The 19,287-nt window shown below is 40.3% G+C and overlaps 1 protein-coding gene across 19 annotated transcripts in view; it reads right to left on the reverse strand.

Moving 5' to 3' along the window:
* Positions 1-19,287, reverse strand: part of LOC148872206 (uncharacterized) — a 64,634-nt gene that overhangs the window by 35,405 nt on the left and 9,942 nt on the right. For 15 of the 19 annotated variants that reach the window (XM_088967195.1, XM_088967202.1, XM_088967204.1 and 12 more), the window contains one exon: positions 17,566-18,005. In XM_088967195.1, the coding sequence (XP_088823321.1) occupies positions 17,566-18,005 (440 nt within the window). Of the gene's footprint in view, positions 1-9,423; positions 9,579-17,565; positions 18,006-19,287 lie in introns of all 19 variants that reach the window. The other 4 variants (XM_088967209.1, XM_088967213.1, XM_088967212.1 and 1 more) reach the window with 2 other exon arrangements.

The following is a 19,287-nucleotide window of genomic DNA, read 5'->3' on the forward strand; positions in this document are numbered from 1 at the left end:
GAAGTTCTCATACACGACTGAGACTGTTCTGCCCCTATTCCATTCGTCCCCCTCTTCTCTTCTTCTTCTCCTTCACTCCTCAATCTAGACTCAAACCAGAACCTTTTCTTTTATTTATTTAACATGGTATCAGAGCCTGGTTGATCGAGTTTCTTGACTGCACCAGTGAAGGATGCCTAGAATTGGTTTGGCTGAGGTTTTCTACTAATACGAAAAGAAAGGAAGGGGACGAACCTAAAAGGACTGATCGCCCAGAAGGTTAGGAGGCTTCCATGCCTCGAGTTTCATCATTGGTTGACTGTTTGATGGTATTTTAAACTCCCTCTACTCGGCAGTTCGAAGAGGGACTGTGAATGTGAAGTTCAGCTGATTGTTGTTGTGTTTGGTGTGTTGTTTTCTGTGAACCGTGAGGTTGGTTGACTCATAAAAGAATTTCTTATGTTGATGTTCCAAGTTTAGGGGTTGCGGTTATGCTGTTAAAGTTTCAGAACCAATGGTTGAGTCAGTTGAATGCTATTGTTGAGTCAGGAAGGTGTTCTTGGGAAAGTGTTGCAGAAATAACCGATGACAGCTTCTAGCAGTGATTCCAAAACAAGTATGATGGTACAACCAGATTGGATCCAAGAGAATGCACAGATTATGAATTGTCTCTGGAACAGTATGGAACTTCATATCAGTGTGAACTTGATGTTCTTTGATACTGCGAAAGAAATTTGGGAAAATGCTAAGTAGTTGTGTTTGGGACAAGACAATCTGACTAGAATCTATCAACTGTATCAGGAATATTTTCAACTACAAAGTGGTGATAGGAGTGTGGAAGAGTATTGTGCTTGTTTGAAGAGTCTATGGAATGAGTTGGATTCATATCAGCCACTTTCAATTGATCTCAAAGTGCAGAAACAACAGAGAGATCAGTTGGATGCGGCACGTTTTCTTTCGGAATTGAGGTCTGAATTTGAACCGGTGCATGCCTAGATTCTAGGTAGCAGTGATATACCTATACTATCAGAAGTTTTCTCCAGAGTAAGAAGGGTTACAAGTCCACATACAGATAATTCTCTAGTATTAGAAAAGTCTGCCCTAGCCGCAACCACAGGTGGTAGAGGTGGCTCATGTGGTAGAAGTAGCTATCCCAGAAGGTATAACCGTGGTGTGAGAGGAGGTTGTATTAATGGTAGAGATGGGAATTTTAGAGGTCGTGGTGTTGGTGTTGGTGGTCGAGGAATGATCAAAGAATGCAGCTATTGTGGATGGGAAAGGCATACTGTGAACTACTGTTGTGATCTGCATGGCCCACCATCTTCTTGCGGCAATGCAAAAGAATATTTATGTATGACATACTACGTCAATCTTCATGCTCCCCACTCCACAACAAAATGGAGTAGTTGAGAGGTAGACATTTACTTAACACTACTTGGGCACTTTTGGTTCAAATGTCAGTTCCAACAAAATAATGGAGTGATGATGTTCCTACTTGCTTTCTCATTAATTGTATGACACCTTCAATGTTAAGCGACTCCTCTCCTTTTTCTATTATCTTTACTTCTCAATCTCTGTTCCCTTAGCCTCTGCGTGTCATTGGTTATATTTGTTTCATTCATTGCTTGGGTCCAAGGTTGGATAAGTTGGATGCTCGTGCTCTTAAATGTGTTTTTTTTGGGGTACTCTCAGACCCAAAAAAGATACAAGTGATACAGTCTTTCCCTATGTTGTTCATTTGTTATTCCTAATATGAGCTTCTTTGAAAATGTTCCTTTCTTTTCCTCAGCTGAGTCTACTTCTCTTGAGTCTTGAAACTCTATCCCCACCTCCTCTTCCCTTACCAATGGAGGAGGTGTCTATGACTGTTCCTATTGCTCAAGAGTCAATGCGACCACCAATCCCATCACATGTATACTCAAGGGCCTCGTGGTATTGTGTTTCAGCCTTCTTCAGCTCCGTCTCAACCATCACCGACTCCTTCAGCAACAAATCTATCTCATTTAGATCTCCCCATTGTGCTTCACAAAGGTAAACACACTTGTATTGAACATCCTGTATCTCGTTATGTTTCATTTGCCCATTTATCCCCATCCTATCAGAATTTTGAATCCCTTCTATCTTCTGTGTTTGTTCCTATATCTCTTCATGATGTTCTTCTCTCTCCAGAATGGAAGAGGGCGGTGGATGTGGAATTTCATGCTCTTCAATCTAATCATACTTGGGACCTCACTTCTCTACCTCTAGGGAAGAAAGCAGTTGATTGTCAATGGGTTTAAACTGTTAAGCATCATGCAGATGGTAGTGTGGAGAGATATAAAGCACATTTAATAGCCAAAGTGTATGCACAAACCTATGGAGTTGATTATATTGATGCCTTTTTACTTGTAGCTAAAATGGGTTCAGTTTGAGTGCTTATTTCCTTGGCTGCACACTTTGATTGACTACTGTTTCAATTGGATATTAAAAATGCATTTCCTCATGGTGACCTAGATGAGGTGTATACGGAGCAACCTCCAGGGTATGTTGCTTAGGGGAGAAAGGCAAGGTGTTCCGGTTGAAGAAAGCAATTTATGGGTTGAAACAATCTCCGAGGGCATGGTTTTGGAGATTTAGTAGTGTAGTACAATAGCTTGGGATGACACAATGTAGGGTTGATCATTCAGTGTTCAGTAGAGATACTACCTCTGGGAAGATTGTGTTGGCAATTTATGTTGATGGCATTATTATCACAAGAAGTGATGAGCATGGCATTGAAAAGCTCAAACAGTTATTACAAAGTCAATTCCAAACCAAGGACTTGGGAAACTTGAAATTTCTTTTGAGCATAGAAGTAGCAAGGTCAAAGTGAGGCATCTCTCTCTCACAAAGGAAGTATGTGCTTGACTTGTTGGAATAAACTAGCCTATTAGGGGCAAAGCCAATGGATACCCCTATAGATCTGAATGTGAAGATGCCTGATAGTGAAGGGGAGCCCCTAGCTTTCTTGGACAGTACAAGAAAGTTGTTGGAAAACTGATCTATTTAACTATCACAAGACCAGCCATTTCCTTCAGTGTTGGATTATTGAGCCAATTCATGCAGAACTCAAGCACAATCCAATGGGAAGGTATTGTTAGAGTTCTACGATATTTGAAGGGTGCTCCAAGAAAAGGGTTGTTGTATAATAAATAGAGGTGTAAAATGGGCTTGCGGGTCGTGCTTACCGACCCACGGGCTATCCAGGGTCGTGTTGTCGTTCCTAGGGATAATTTGAGGGGCAGGACCGGCATAGCCCATGGCCCAAGCCCGTGCGGGCCTATATCGTGCCGTGTCGTAGGCCTAGGCCCAGCAAGCTGCAAGGCAGGCCTTGGGCGTGGGCCAAACTGGTTTTTTTTGTTTTTTTTTTTTTTTTGTTTTTTTTTTGACATTTTTTATTTTTTTATTTCGTTGCTAAGTAAAACTAAAATATTTAACTTTCCTTTGGGAACTATTTGAAAAAATAAGAAATCTAACAAAGAAATGAAAAAAAAAATACTTAACCAAATAAAAGTCAAAGAAACAGATTCAAAGTGAATGACAAATTGGAAGAAAAATAGGAATTTTATTTCATTTAAATTTAAATGATACAAAGCATACAATGGTTGGATGAATGAAATATGAAAATTGGAAAATGAAATAAATTAATAAAATATAAAAAATATAATATAAGTACAAATTGAAAATAAAAAATACGTTATTAAAAAATAACAAATAAATTTAATAAAATTAAAACAAATTTTACAATAATTTGGAAAAAAGCTATACAACTATTGAGTACACGAAAAATATTGACTTCATCATTTTCTCCTATTGTTCTTGACTTTGATCATCTACTTCAGGTGAAACATCTAGTGTAGTCTCATGCCCTCCTTTGTCTTGTAATCATTCATACAGCTTCTCTTGTCGTCCAACACCCTAGTACCTGCACTAAAACAAGAATCTGATGGAATAGTAGACATCGGAGGGGTTAGTAGATCACGAGCCATGGCGACGAGAAATGGAAAATTTTTTGCATGTTCACTCCACCAGGCTAAAATATCAAAATTATTTGTTCCCTCTAGGGTGAAGGAAGAATTACCTATAGAAAAACAGTTCTTGAGAATAGATGACTGTTTAGAACAGATGCAGAAATCAAAAGAAAACAGCAAAAATCCTTCTTCTAAGAAAGAGAAGATGAAGAAGAAGATAACGGCAATAAGGGTTCAGAGAAAGAGAATTTCGAACCTTAATCTCTCCTCTTACCCCCTAACACTATTTTATTAAGTTAAACTTTAATAATTTGCAAAGAGGCCCTTAGTTGGGCAAGAAATTAAAAGAACATAACATAGAAAGAATAGGCCCAGAATAAGGCCCATTACAGTAAAGAACATAAAAAATAAGAAAGGATAAACAGCCTATGGGCCATTCGGCCCATATTCTCTACACTTCCCCTCAAGCTGAGCATAGATGTCAATCATGCCAAACTTGCCAATATCATGCTGAAGTTTCACCTTGGGAATGCTCTTGGTGAGAAAATCTGCTAAATGTCCTTCAGAGGTGATGAAAGGTAGACATACTTCACCAGAAGCCACTCTTTCTCGAATGAAGTGTCTGTCAACTTCAATATGCATAGTTCTGTCATGTTGTACTAGGTTGTGAGCAATGTTGATGGCGGCCTGATTATCACAGTATAACGTCATTGGCTTATCATTCTCAATCACCAGTTCCTCCATCAATGATTTTAACCACAATAGTTCAAAAACTCCATGTGCCATGGCTCTGTATTCTGCTTCTGCTGAAGATCGAGCAACAACATATTGTTTCTTGCTTCTCCAAGAAACAATATTACCAGCCACCAAGTTGTAGTACCCAAAAGTAGATCTTTTGTCATCAATGTTTCCAGCCCAGTCAACATCAGTATAGGCTTCAAGTTTCATATGGCCATGCTTGGAAAACAGAATTCCCTTTCCAAGGGAGCCCTTCAAATAACACAGGATTCGCTCTGCTACTGCCATATGAGTATCCCGGGGAACATGCATGAATTGGCTGATGCAACTGACAGCATATGCAATGTCTGGCCGAGTCATGCATAGATACAGAAGTTTTCCAAGAAGTCTCTAGAAAACTCCTTTGTCTTCTAACAATGTTCCATCTCAAGCGGAGAGTTTATGACTCATATCAATAGGAACAGCAACCGGTCTAGCATCCATCTTCCCTGTTTCAAAGAGCAAATCAAGAACATACTTCCTTTGGGAGATAAGAATCCCATCCTTGGATCTAGCAACTTCTATGCCAAAAAGTATCTCAATTCCCCCAGATCTTTGATCTCAAACTCTGTATGGAGGAAAGATTCAAAATCATTAATTCCTGAAACATCATTATCAGTCACAATAATATCATCAACATACGCAATTAAGTAAACTACCAGGAACCATCTCCTCTTCACAAAGAGAGTATGATCAGATTGTGTCTGTACATAGCCAAAGTTAACAAGGGCAGCCCTAAACCTCTCAAACCATGCTCTAAGGGGTTGTTTTAGTCCATAAAAAGATCTCTTCAGCTTGCATACCTTTCCTTTCAAATCTGTTTCATACATTCCTGGAGGAAGAGACATATAAACCTCCTTATGTAATTCTTCATTCAGAAATGCATTCTTTACATCCAATTGATAAAGTGGCCAGTCAGAGTGAATAGCCAAAGATAGAAGAACTCTCACTGAGGTCATCTTGGCAACAGGTGCAAAGGTCTCCAGATAATCAATCCCATATGTCTATGTATAACCTTTTGCAACCAGCCTAGCCTTGTACCTCTCAATAATGCCATCAGCATGATATTTGATAGTAAAGACCCACTTAGAGCCAACTGGATCCTTCCCTTCAGGCATATCAACCACTTCCCAAGTGTCATTCTTGTGCAGAGCATCAACTTCGGATCTCATAGCATCCCTCAATTCTGGAATATTAAGAGCTTCTGACACAGACCTAGGAATAGGGTTAGAGGAAACAAAAGAAAGGTAGGCAAAATATGAAGGAGAAAGCAAACTATAAGAAAGGTGTTTGGAAATGCAATGTGCAGTACACTTCATTTTTCCTTTCCTAATAGCAATGGGAATATCAAGGTCAGGGAATGATGGCTCCAAAGGGGCTGAAACAGTACCTATTGTCTCATCTGTAATTAGAAGTGCATGAGGCTCATGTGTTGTAGGGGAAACAACCTGTTCATTTTTGGATCTTTGCCTTTGATACATCCTGGGATTAAAGAGAGGATGAGGAGGTAAAGGGGGGAAACACTGGGACAGGGAGAGTTGAATGATTGATCCTCCCTTGATTCATTTGAAGAAGAAAGAAACTCGGTAAAAGACCAACTGGGACAGGAAGAGGAAGAGCAAAGACCTATGATAAATCCTCCCCCTTTGGACAATGTCCTTCAATACAGGAACCACAAAAGGAAGAAAGCTCATCAAAGGTGACATCCACTGTGACATATCAAGTACCAATCTTTGGATCAAAGCAACAATAACCCTTCTGTGTGGGGGAATAACCAAGGAAGATACACTTGTGGGCTTTTGGTTCAAATTTATGTCTTTGGACACTAGGAATATGTACATAACAAGTGCAGCCAAAGACACGAAGAGGAATAGAAAAAATCTCCTTGTCTGGATGATGGAGACTGAAAGGAGACTTAAACCCCAAAACCCTGGATGGCATACGATTTATAAGGTAGGTAGCAGTGAGAACAGCATCACCCCAAAACTTTGTAGGAACATGTGATACAAACAAGATACTTCTTGCAACTTCTACAATATGTCTATTTTTTCTTTCAGCAACTCCATTCTGTTCTAGGGTCCTAACACAGGAGCTTTGATGAATAACCCCCAAGTCAGAGAGATAGCAGGACAAGTTCTTCTCAAAATATTCTTTTACATTGTCAGATATGAAAATTTTAATCCTGGTATCAAACTAGGTTAGGACAAATTCATGGAATTGCCTCACAAGTCTAGGAACTTCATCACGGGATTTCTTCAAGAATATCCAAGTAAACCGAGAAAAGTCATCAATAAACAAGATAAAATATTTGTAGCCACCTATAAAGGATAAGTGGTAAGGCCCCCACACATCAGAGTGCACAATATTAAAAGGAGATCTTTTATTACTCAAGGGATAACTATTTCTACAATGCTTTGACAGCTCACAAGACTCACAATGAAGATTGGACAAAATAATTCCCTTAAACAGTTCAGAGAATAAATGACTCAATGCAGAAAAAGAAAGATGACCCAAATGAAAATGACATAACATAACTCGGCTGATAGACTCTGTAGATATAGACCCAAAAGCAGCTTTCCTAGGTTGTTCAGGGCACTGTCCCGGAGTATCAAGTATATTCCATTCTCATGGCCACTCCCAATCACCTTTCGACACTCCAGATCCTGAAAAACACAGTAGGAAGGGAAAAAGGTTATACAACAATTTAATGACTTAGACTACTTACAGATAACAAGTTTGTATTTAGTCTAGGTACATGAAGAGCATAAGGTAGGAACAAGGAATCTGTAGCCTTGATGGTTCCCTTGTCGGAGATAGAGGCAAGAGAACCATCGGCTAAGATGATTTTGTCACATCCAGGAAGTAAATCATATGAAACAAATAAGGTAGAAAGGTTGGTCATATGATCAGAAGCCCCTGAATCAATAATCCAAGGGATCTTAAGATTACCTGAAATGGTTGCATGATTGGCAGAAGCCCGTATACCTAAATGAACAAATGCAGAAGAGGTTGAGTTTTCTTAAGGGTTGGAAGAATAAGTCACACCCTCTAGGTGACTGATCATCCTCCCAAACTTCTCATATTCTGCTTTCATGGCTGCTAATTGCGCACAAGCTATCATCTCTTCAGTATGGTACTTGTCACTATTTGGACCAGCAGTCGCATTAGCACTCCCCGCCCTTTTATTATCATGCTTCTTCTGAAACCGAAGAGGTAGAAGCTCAAGATGTAATTTCCAGCACTTGTCTTTACTGTGTTTTGGCCTTTTACAGTACTCACAGACAACCTCTTTCTTCCCTGAGCCACTAGGAGTCCCTGCAACCCCTTTAGGTTTCACTCTCATATTAGCAAAGTGATCATTTAGACCAGCCCCTTGAACCTGGACAATCCTTCTGCTCTCTTCACTACTTACCAAGGCATATGCTTATGACAGTGAGACACTATCCTTGGATAAAATATTCTGTTTTGTAATATCATACTCTGGGTTTAGTCCGGTTAAAAACTCAAACACCCTGTTTCTCTCAACTAGTTTTCTGTAGGTCTCTGCATCATTAGTGGTGTCCCAGGTTACAACTTCTATCAAATCTATTTCTTGCCACAAAGACTTCAGTGTTGAGAAATATATAGCTAAAGGTTTCTCCCCCCGTTTTAAATTCTTCACATCACTTCTCAACTTGTAAGCTCTAGCCACATTTAATTTTTGGGAATAGGTTTCAGCAACACTATCCTAGATTTTCTTTGTTGAATTCATCCACAAATAGTATTGGTTAATCTGTGGCTACATTGAGTTCACAAGCCACCCAATAACAGTATAATTTTCTTGCATCCACTTCTCATAAGATGGATCATCTTCTGAGGGAACCTTCTTGCTCCCGAAGATAAAACCCCACTTTCCTCTACTACAGATATGAATCTTTACCGATTGTGGCCATGCCAGATAATTAGTTTCATCCAGCTTGATTGTGGTCACAGTCAGTAAAGAGTCAATAGAGGCTCCCGGAACCTGCCCGGATTCAGCAACATTCTTGTTTTCAATCTCTAAGGAGTTTATATCTTTAACCACTTCAAAAAAATTTCAACCAGGTTCAAAAAAGGACGCCGAATGAAGATGGAACAAAAACTGTGTTAAGCCTACCTCAATGCAGCAGAACCACAAATCTGAGTCACACCCAAAAGCTGTGAGAAACAGAAACAGAAGTTGCACCTTGTAGACTACACGGTACACCAACCAACTTGGTTCGGTCTTCAAGAAAGAAAATCAGAAAAGTTCCTTTTCTAAATAGAAATTCCAGGTATTGTCCAAACAGCATCCAAAGGAAGCAAAAAAACTTCAGAGACTTTTTCACAAACACAAGGTGGACAATAGAGGAGACCACACTGTCGAACGATTAATACAGCCCAGAAAATAGTCCGTACAGGTGCCCTAAACAGTCCAAAAGAAAAGGCCAACCAGCAGTACTAATTCCAGAGATATTTCAGCCACTTGAAAGTCCAAACAATATGAAAACAACCCAAAAATTTCTGGGCTAAAGCAGTCTAAAAGAACAGCCGAATAGCAGTACTGATTTCAGAGAAATTTTGGATACTTTAACAGTCCAGAAAAATATAAACAAAACAACCCAAAAATTATTGGGCACCACTCTCAATCTCTAATTTAAGCTCTAAATCAGGAACCAACCTGTTTTCACTGATTCTTCCTAGTCACTAGACAGCTCTCTAAGAGATTTGAATCTTGCGCACCTTCTTCAATCTCTAATGACCTCCGAGAACCAGGCAACTCAAGCTGAAGCTTCCGGCCCAAGAACAACTCTCATGTAACCGGCTGCACAACACCTACATGAGAGCCCAAGTCAAGTTTAGGCCTGCTCTGATACCAAGAAGAAAAACAGTCCTTGAGAATAGAGGACTGTTTAAAACAGATGCAGAAATCAAAAGAAAACAGCAGAAATCCTTCTTCTAAGAGAAGATGAAGAAGAAGATGGCGGCAATAAGGGTTCAGAGGAAGAGAGTTTCGAACCTTAATCTCTCCTCTTACCCCCTAACACTATTTTATTAAGTTAAACTTTAATAATTAACAAAGAGGCCCTTAGTTGGGCAAGAAATTAAAAGAACATAACATAGAAAGAATAGGCCCAAAATAAGGCCCATTACAGTAAAGAACATAAAAAATAAGAAAGGATAAACAGCCTATGGGCCATTCGGCCCATCTTCTCTACACACCTAAAGTAGAAAAATTTGCTTGTAAATAAAAATTAAGTTCAGTAAATAAAAAGTTACTCTCTTCCACTACTAGACTCAAGTTCAGAAGTGAAAGATGCAGTTGCACAAGTTGTAGAATTTTTATTGTTCTCTATTACTCCAGATTCATATAAACTATACATTTCAAATAATAAACTATTAATTTCTTCTTTTTTATTTCCAATTTCAATATTCATATTTTTTTCAAGTAAAATATCAAAACCATATTTCCTAATCCTAAGATCTAATATTATAGCTAAGCAATAAAGAGAAATGTTCTCCCAATATTTTTTAAATTTATTTTCCATTATTACAACAATACTTTTAAATTGTGGATTATTTCCCCCCGCCCAATTTGTGTTTGTGTTGTTTCCTCTCCCTTCTTCTTCTTTCTCATGGGTGAGCAAATGTCTGCCCAAATGAACAGTACCACCCTTCTTACAATAGCTAAAGCCTTTCCTACATTTTTGACAAATAGCTCTTTTTCCCTTCTCCTGAACCTCCTCTACTTTAAATATTTTCCAAAACGGGCTAATCAACTTAGTGGCCTTTTTCTTTCCCCTAGTACTGATACAAGGGGCAAAAATTCCGTCAATATCAATAGCACCCATAACGGTGCTAACACTACCATGCTGCGACTGAATATCGTCAACATTGAACATGTTGGGGAATTGGTTTGGGGAGGAGCCGGCCATTTTTTTTTTTAATTCTATAAAAATAAAAATTAATTTAATTGCACTTACCCGGATTGCCAATTCGGAATCCCAACCAGTTTCTGTCTACTTCTCTACCTTGAAATCCCTGTGGCATGAGATCGATCACCTAGAGACCATTGAGTGGGAGAGTCCCAGAGATGCACAGACTCAAAGAAAGCAAGTCGAGACAAATAGAGTGTTTAATTCCTGGCTGGCCTGAATTCACAATATGACATTGTGCGGCAACAGATACTGACCAGAGATAGTGTGACCCTCAAGCATACTCCCTGGTGCATAGTGAAAAGACCAGGCGGAAAGTCATGATGCAACCTCAACTTCTTTCCCCAACCCTGGCAGCTGTTAAACCTAAGTTAGGGGGTGATCCAGAAAGGGACAGAAAGAAGGAAGATAAACGAGACCTGGTATGTGAGCATTGCAAGAAACCCGAGCACACAAAAGATACTTGTTGGAAGTTGCATGATCATTTGGTCCCAGCAAATCTGAGAAATAAGAAGGGTAATGCTCATGTGGCTGTGAATACTGATTCAGCATCCTCGTCAGGCACAAAAGGCACACCCCTAGAGACCTTAGCTGCAGTTCGAGCTGCCCTAATACAGTTGGAAAAGGAAGTTGGGAGTTCAGCTCAGCCATCTCAGTCACCTACGGCCCCTGCCACATCTGCCTTTGCACATTCAGGTACTCGAGCCTCAGCTTACCATGCTTCAGCTTCAGGTAAATACTGAACACTGTTGGGTAATAGACTCAGGTGCATCCGACCATATGACTAGCTTGCCATTATTGTTCACTATATGTCACTTATCCTCTGGTAGAGATAAAGTATCCATTGCTGATGGCTCTCTTGTTCCAATTTCTGGCAAGGGTGACATCAAGTTTCTGATACTATCTCTTTATCCTCAGTCTTACATGTTCCTAAACTTGATAATAATCTGCTTTCAGTCAGTAGTATTACCAAACCTATGAATTGTTTAGTAACTTTTTTCCCTGACCGATGTGTTTTTCAGGACTTGGAGACAAGGAAGGTGATTAAGACTGGCCGTGAGACGAATGGGATCTATTTGCTCAGAGAGAGTTCTAGTTGGAAAGAGCCAGTGGATAAGAAGTCCTTTGCTTCTCGGTTTGTGAGTCCGGTTATGCTCTGGCATAATCGATTAAGTCATTTACCTTTCCGGTCTTTGAAGAGTCCGTTTCTTACTTTATTTGAGTCTGTTGAGATGTCAAAGTTGAGATGTTAGAGTTGTGAACTTGCCAAACATTGTAGAACATCTTATTCTTTGAGTAATAAAAGAAGTAATAATTCTTTTGATATTTGTGCATACTGATGTTTGGGGGCCATACCACATCCCTTCTATGGGTGGGTACAGATATTTTCCGTTGTTTGTTGATGACCATACCCGTTTTTATTTTGGGTCTATCTTATGCGTTCTCGAGATGAGGTTCCCGCTCTGACCCAAAACTTTCATCAGATGATTCTAACCCAGTTTGGGGTCAAAATCAAAGTCCTCAGATCTGATAATGCAAAGGAATACTTTGCTAAGCCATTGACCTCCTACCTCCTTCATCATGGAGTTATTCACCAGAGCACTTGCCCTCATACACCACAGCAGAACGGAGTTGTCAAAAGGAAGAATAGATGCATCTTGGAGGTGGCTAGAAGCATTATGTTTACCTCCAATGTACCTATTCGCTTTTGGGGTGATGCCATCCTCACGGCAGTATATCTCATTAATCGGGTTCCTTCCCGGGTTCTTGATATGAAAACCCCTTTTTCCCTTCTATACCCAGACGAGTTGTTTACCGTTCCCCTTAAAACCTTTGGTTGTACCTGTTTCGTTCAGCTTCTCGGGCCCCATCATTCCAAGTTTGACCCTAAGGCCTCCAAATGCATTTTCCTCGGCTATGCACAAGCTCAAAAGGGTTATTGCTTTTATGATCCTGTTTCCGGGAAGAAGTTTGTCTCCACGGATGCCACCTTCTTTGAGGAGACACCCTTTTATCCTAGGGTTTCTCCTCAAGGGAAGAGTAGTGAGTGGGGATTTGGGTCTTTCTCCTCAGGGGGAGCGCAGTGGGGATTTGGGTCTTTTTCCTCAGGGGGAGTGCAGTGGGAGTGGGGCCGTTCCTTTATCTATTCCATTGGGTGATGAAGGCTGTAATGGTGAGGGTGGTCAGAGGGATCAGGAGTTGAGAGTCTATCACAGGCGATGCAGGCAGGTTGATCCCAGTCATCGGTAGTCCAGGCCAGCTCCAGTTCCTTCTGCGGCTCCAGATCCAGGTATTACAGTTCCAGAGCCCACTGAGACACCTTCCACTGTTCCTTTACCTCCTGCGGATGACCTTGACCTCCCTATTGCCGTCCGCAAAGGGAAACGGCATTGCACCACATCTACAGCTCACTGCATTTCCCAGTTTTTATCCTATGATCGCCTATCTCCCTCTTACCGATCCTATCTCACTTCCGTTGCCAATGTCCCTATTCCAAGAACAGTGCAAGAAGCCTTATCAGTTCCAGAGTGGAAAGATGCAATGCAAGTTGAAATGGATGCCCTGTTGACCTACCCAAAGGAAAGAAACCGGTTGGATGTAGATGGGTATTTACTGTAAAGCATAATGTTGATGGCTCCATTGAAAGGTACAAAGCCCGGCTGGTTACAAAGGGGTTCACCCAGACTTATGGTATAGACTACTTGGAGACCTTTAACCCAGTAGCCAAGATGACCACCATCAAAGTTCTGTTATCCCTTGCAGCAAGTCATTCTTGGCCCCTGTTCCAGATGGATGTCAAAAATGCTTTTCTGAATGGAGACTTACAGGAAGAGGTCTACTGCAGTTGCCTCCTGGATTCTATGATACAGAGACAGGTAAGAAGGTTTACCGACTGAACAAGGCATTGTATGGTTTGAAGCAGTCACCTAGAGCCTAGTTTGATAGATTCAGACTAGCCCTTGGAAAATTCGGTTATGTACAGGCCCAGTCAGATCATTCACTGTTCATTAAGAGGGTGGACTCCTCTCCGACCCTGCTTGCTGTGTATGTGGATGATATTGTATTGACAGGAAATAGTAGTAGTGAGATTGAGTCCCTCAAGCAGCTCCTTCATCAAAAGTTTGAGGTAAAAGACCTTGGTACACTACGGTATTTTTTGGGTATTGAGGTTGCTAGATCTAAACAAAGGATCTTTATCTCTCAGAGAAAATATATTTTGGATCTATTGGCAAAAACTGGAAAGTTAGGTGTTAAGCCTACTGATACACCCATTGAACAGAATCACAAGATTACTGCAGAGGGCGGGGAGCCTCTTGAAAACAAAGTTATGTTCCAACGGTTGGTTGGAAAGCTCCTATATCTCTGCCTCACCCGGCCAGATATCAGTTATGCAGTTAGTGTTGTCAGCCAGTACATGCATTCCCCTAGAACTACACATCTTCTTGCGGCAGAGAGAATATTAGCATACTTGAAGAGATGCCCGAGTAGAGGTATACTATTCAAGAACAATAATCACATGAAGGTGGAGGTCTATACAGACGCCGATTGGGCTGGGAGTGCTGAGGGCAGGAGGGTCTCCCTCTGGCTATTGTGCCCTTGTGGGAGGTAACCTTTGTCTCTTGGAGGAGTAAGAAGCAGAGTGTTGTTTCCCGCTCTAGTGCTGAAGCTGAGTACAGGTCAATGGCTAACAGAGTGGCTGAAATCCCATGGCTGAGATCACTACTTGAAGAGTTGGGTATTGATTATGAGAAGCCCTTGATGTTGTATTGTGATAATCAGGTGGCTATTAATATAGCCCACAATCTGGTGTAGCATACAGAACTAAACACATTGAAGTTGATCGACATTTTGTGTGAGAGAGGGTCTCATCACAAGAAGTGTGTCTCCAGTATATCACATCCAACATGCAGCTCGCGGATATCCTCACCAAGGCAGTACCAAGGAAGAAGTTAGAGGCAGACCTATCCAAGTTGGGAATGATTGAGGGGCAATGTAGAGAACACTGATGTGGGCCCCACAGTTATGGTCCCCATTGTGTTCGTAGGACAATACGTGTAATTATTTGTTTCAGTCATGGTAGTGTCAGTTGGTGGTCAATTTGTTATTTCAGTTTTTATTTGCTTTATTTGTCATGTAAGTACTAATGGCAAATCTGTCCTTTTCCCTATCTATTGAACATAACCTATAAATACTAAGAGAGTGACGGCGGCAGATCATTGAGAATCTGTCCCTTCTTTCAAACTTTGTTTCTCCAATTCTTCTCCTCTCTTTTCTCCCTTTCTCTTCTTTTCTTCTACTTTTTCTAATCTGAATTCTATTAGGGTTCAAGGCTGATTGTAGTCTTCATCACCTACTTTTTGCTTTCTTCTGGAGATCCCCTCTCTTGGAAGAAGGTCCACCACTAGTAGAGGTACCCCCCTTTGCCGCCAACACAATTGCATCCCCTCTGGTGTTGTTTATCAAGTTTCTCCTACTCTCTTCAGACAAGACAAGACCATAGACCTCCTGAATTGAAGGAAGATTCTTAGAACTTAGAATTTGTACTCTGATGGATTCATAGCTGTGAGACAAGTTTTTATACAATTTTGCATCTTCACCACACTTCCAATCAATATTCTGGTAATGGTCCAACTCCTTCCAAACAGTGGTCAAGTCAGAGTAATAAACTGATAAACTTCTCTCCCCCTGTTGACAAGTAGATGAGGCTGCTTGCAGTTGATAAATCTTGGCATAGTGTCGAAGTTCAGAATATGTGGATTTTTCCTGTTCCCAGATCTCATTTGTAGTTTCAGCCCACATGAAGTTCTTCCTTATTTGCGGTTGCATGGAGACCAAAAGCCATGACATAACCATACTATTCTCCTGATCCCATCTATCATGTTATGCATTTCCAGAAGGTGGTTCTTTGATTCTTCCATTTATGTAGCCTATTTTTCCCCTTGCAGTTATGTATAACTTGATCCCTCTTGACCACTCTAGGTAATTTAACCCATCAAGAGGAACAACAGCCATAGGGAAGGATAGGTCACTGCTCCCACTCATTCCATTCAGCATTGTGGAGATTCCGGATGTAGCTGAATCTTCACTATTCATGATTCTAGGTTTAGAAATACACAAAACCAAAGGCACACTGCCTTACAGAGCTGCTACAGTCCACAACTAGGCACTTGCTGATTTTCGGTTTCACAGAGAACCAAGCACAAACACTTCATCTGCAGTACTAGTTTGGGGCATACGAACACTGCACTTGCAGTGTAACCAGGTCTGAATGACCTACAGTTTTACAACTTTCATGAAGCTCTCTCAGTAGGAACAGCAATACAAGTGGTGGTTCACCACACCTAATCGGTTGATATCCACTTTCCAGAGCAGCCGAATAGTCACTTAGGGTTTAGGGTTCATCAACAGTCCCTTAGAGAGTTGAATAGAGCAACACACAATCGGAAGAGGGGAAAAAAATAGCCGAACAGTCCCCAATCAGATTTTAGGACATTAACAATCCATCGAAATAGTGTAAGCAGAGAACCATAAACTGAGAAAATTCAATTCAGTACCTAGGTCACCCGAACTGTGAATAGGTAGTACACTCATGGACTCAATCTTCTCTGTAGGCCAGAACCCTTCTTCGTACATCTGGGATTGTTTTCTACAGTCTTCTTAGCCGAGCAACTCCAGTCACCAGCACCTAGGCTGGAGGATAAAGAAGAAAAAACTTGTAGCAGAACCCTTTTCTGCGCTAGGAAGTTGAACAGTCAGCTTTCTTGTAGCAGAACCCTACTCGGCAGTGGAGACTAACCGCAACACTAGAGAATGCTTCATCTTCCTTGTCTTTGAGCATCAGGACTATAGCTTCTACGCAGTAGTGGAGAGAGACCTCAGCTAGTTGTTTTCCAGGCCTGGTCGGTTCCGCACTGATACCATGTTGAGCAGAAGAAGAAGAAGAAGAAGAAGAAGAAGAAGAAAGGAAGAAGAAGGAGAAGAGAAGAGGTTGCAGACTTAAGGCCTCAAGAACTGCTTCATTTGAGTGAAGCATTTGTATTTATACCATACTGGCCTTACAACACAAGAGATCTACAAAATTACAAAAATACCCCTGCAGGCACTAAATCTGTGTACAGTACATACAATACATATATCAACATCAATCACAACCCCCATGAAGCTATTTTGTGACAACCAGGCAGCCATTCATATATCCTCCAATCCAGTGTATCATGAGAGGACCAAACACATAGAGGTGGATTATCACTTTGTTAAAGAAAGATGATTAGTGGTGAAATGATTACCTCGTATGTGAAGTCTGAAGATCAAATAGATAACCTATTTACCAAAGGCTTGAGTGGTGCTCAAATGAAATACATTTGTAACAAGTTAGAGTTGTATGATATATATGCTCCAACTTGAGGGGGAGTGTTAAAATATAGCTTGTTCTAGGGTTATTTTAGTCTTTTCCCCTCTTTTAACTTTGTTTTTGTCTTTATTCTGTCTATGTATACAGGGGTAATATTGTAATTCTACATGTCATTATGAATTAAACGTATACGAGTGGAAGTTCTCATACACGACTGAGACTGTTTTGCCCTACTCTATTCGTCTCCCTCTTCTCTTCTTCTCCTTCACTCCTCAATCTAGACTCATACCAGAACCTTTTTCTTTTATTTATTTAAATAAATACAGGTCTGATAACACCATTATCAAAATATTTGGTAAAAATGATGATGTGCCAAAAAATATTTTTGGCATATCTTCATCATTTTTACCAAATAATTTGGCAATGATGATATGCCAAAATTATTTGATCATGTGCTTAATGATCTCCCCAACCAAGCATATTAAGAATACGGATAATACAATAACAACTCACCAAAGTCATGCAAGACTCTTACCTATATTTGAAAAGTTGCTTTGAAGCAATGAAATCAGGCTCCCACATATTTTGCTATCTTCTTGCTTTGTCCTCCCTTCTAGAAACTTTCCATATCCTGAACGTTGTTCATTAATACATCCAATCTCTGAACAACCAACCACTTTATTATCTGCACAAGGCAATGGTTCAAACCATATTCCACAGGGAAAGCTTCTCGGTTTTACCATCCATAGGAAAATTTTAGCATAAGGTGTAGCATGAAGAATTGATACAATGACTTCGATTAATATACAGATGCAACTAAAGACCATATTAATAATTGTGAAGAAAATGTAGAAAACAGAAGTTGTAGGTAGTAGAAGTAGGAGGGGTGTAAACAGAAGAGATCCAACAATATGTTGCTCCACCATGTAGTCATAACTATCAAACCTCTGCCGAAGTGGGTTCCATTTTCGACCCCTGCCAATAGCCCAAAAACAATCAGTTCCTTTATAGCTGAATTAAAGAAACCATTTTTCCTACCAAAAAATAAGAACTAAAGAAACCATTTCAGGATGAAGGTATAGTACTTTAACCTATTACTTTGGAACTTCTCCTGTCATAGGAAAATCATGTACAACATCTTAACTTATTAATCAACTTACCCATAAAAGAACACAAAATGTCAGCAGGAATGAAGAAATAGTCCTATCTTCTGCAGAAATGAGTATTGATATGTATCTAAGCATAGAAACTTTACATGTATATCCAACAAGAAAGAAGAGAGAAGAGAGAGATCTGAGAGCAAAAGACTATACTGGCGGCACCAGCTTTTTGGTATTTATATTAGGGCGACCATAACATAACATAAAAGAGGGGGAATTACAATAATACCCTTGCGATACTAATCGGAAATAAAAAACAAAGGACAAGATCTTATAAACAGACTTTTAACACTCCCCCTCAAGTTGGGACACTGATGTCAATCATGCCCAACTTGTCACATAAATCATTATGCCGCAAATAATGCAACCCCTTTGTGAAGATGTCCGCAAGTTGGTCTTCGGACCTGACATAGGGGGTGCACACTTCCCCTTTGACAACCTTTTGTTTGATGAAATGCTCGTCTACCTCAATGTGCCTTGTTCTATCATGCAATACTTGACTACCTTGTTATCACAATATAAAGTCAAAGGTCCATCAACTGTAAATACTAGCTCACTCAACAAATTTTTTAGCCACATTATTTCAGCCACCCCATGAGACATTGCTCTATATTCAGCTTCAGCACTAGACCAAACCACCTCATTCTGCTTTTTGCTTCTCCATGTGACTAGATTTCCTCCCAAAGATATAGTAGCCGTTGGTAGACTTCCTATCATCCAGTGATCCTGCCCAATCTACATCAATATACACTTCAACCTTCAAATGCACGTTCTTTTGGTACAATAAACCTGCACCTGGAATTTCTTAAGATATTTGAGAATTCTTTCAACTGCTTCAAGGCGGGTGGTCTTAGGGGCATGCATGAATTAACTAAGAACACCTACTGCATAAGCAATGTCTAGTCGAGTCATGGAGAGATATAGCAATCTTCCTACAAGCCTCTGAAATTGCTTCACATCTTTGATGAATTCACTAGGACACTCAATTTGTGATTAGGATCGATAAGAGAATCAACGGGTTTCACTCCCAATTTTCTTGTATCCTGTAACAAATCTAAGACATACTTTCTCTGAGAAATGAGATACCCTTTTGTGAG

The sequence above is a fragment of the Nelumbo lutea genome, chromosome 2 (genome assembly GCF_056320005.1).
Source record: "Nelumbo lutea isolate HS-2025 chromosome 2, American lotus-T2T, whole genome shotgun sequence".
Classification (NCBI taxonomy): Eukaryota; Viridiplantae; Streptophyta; class Magnoliopsida; order Proteales; family Nelumbonaceae; genus Nelumbo; species Nelumbo lutea.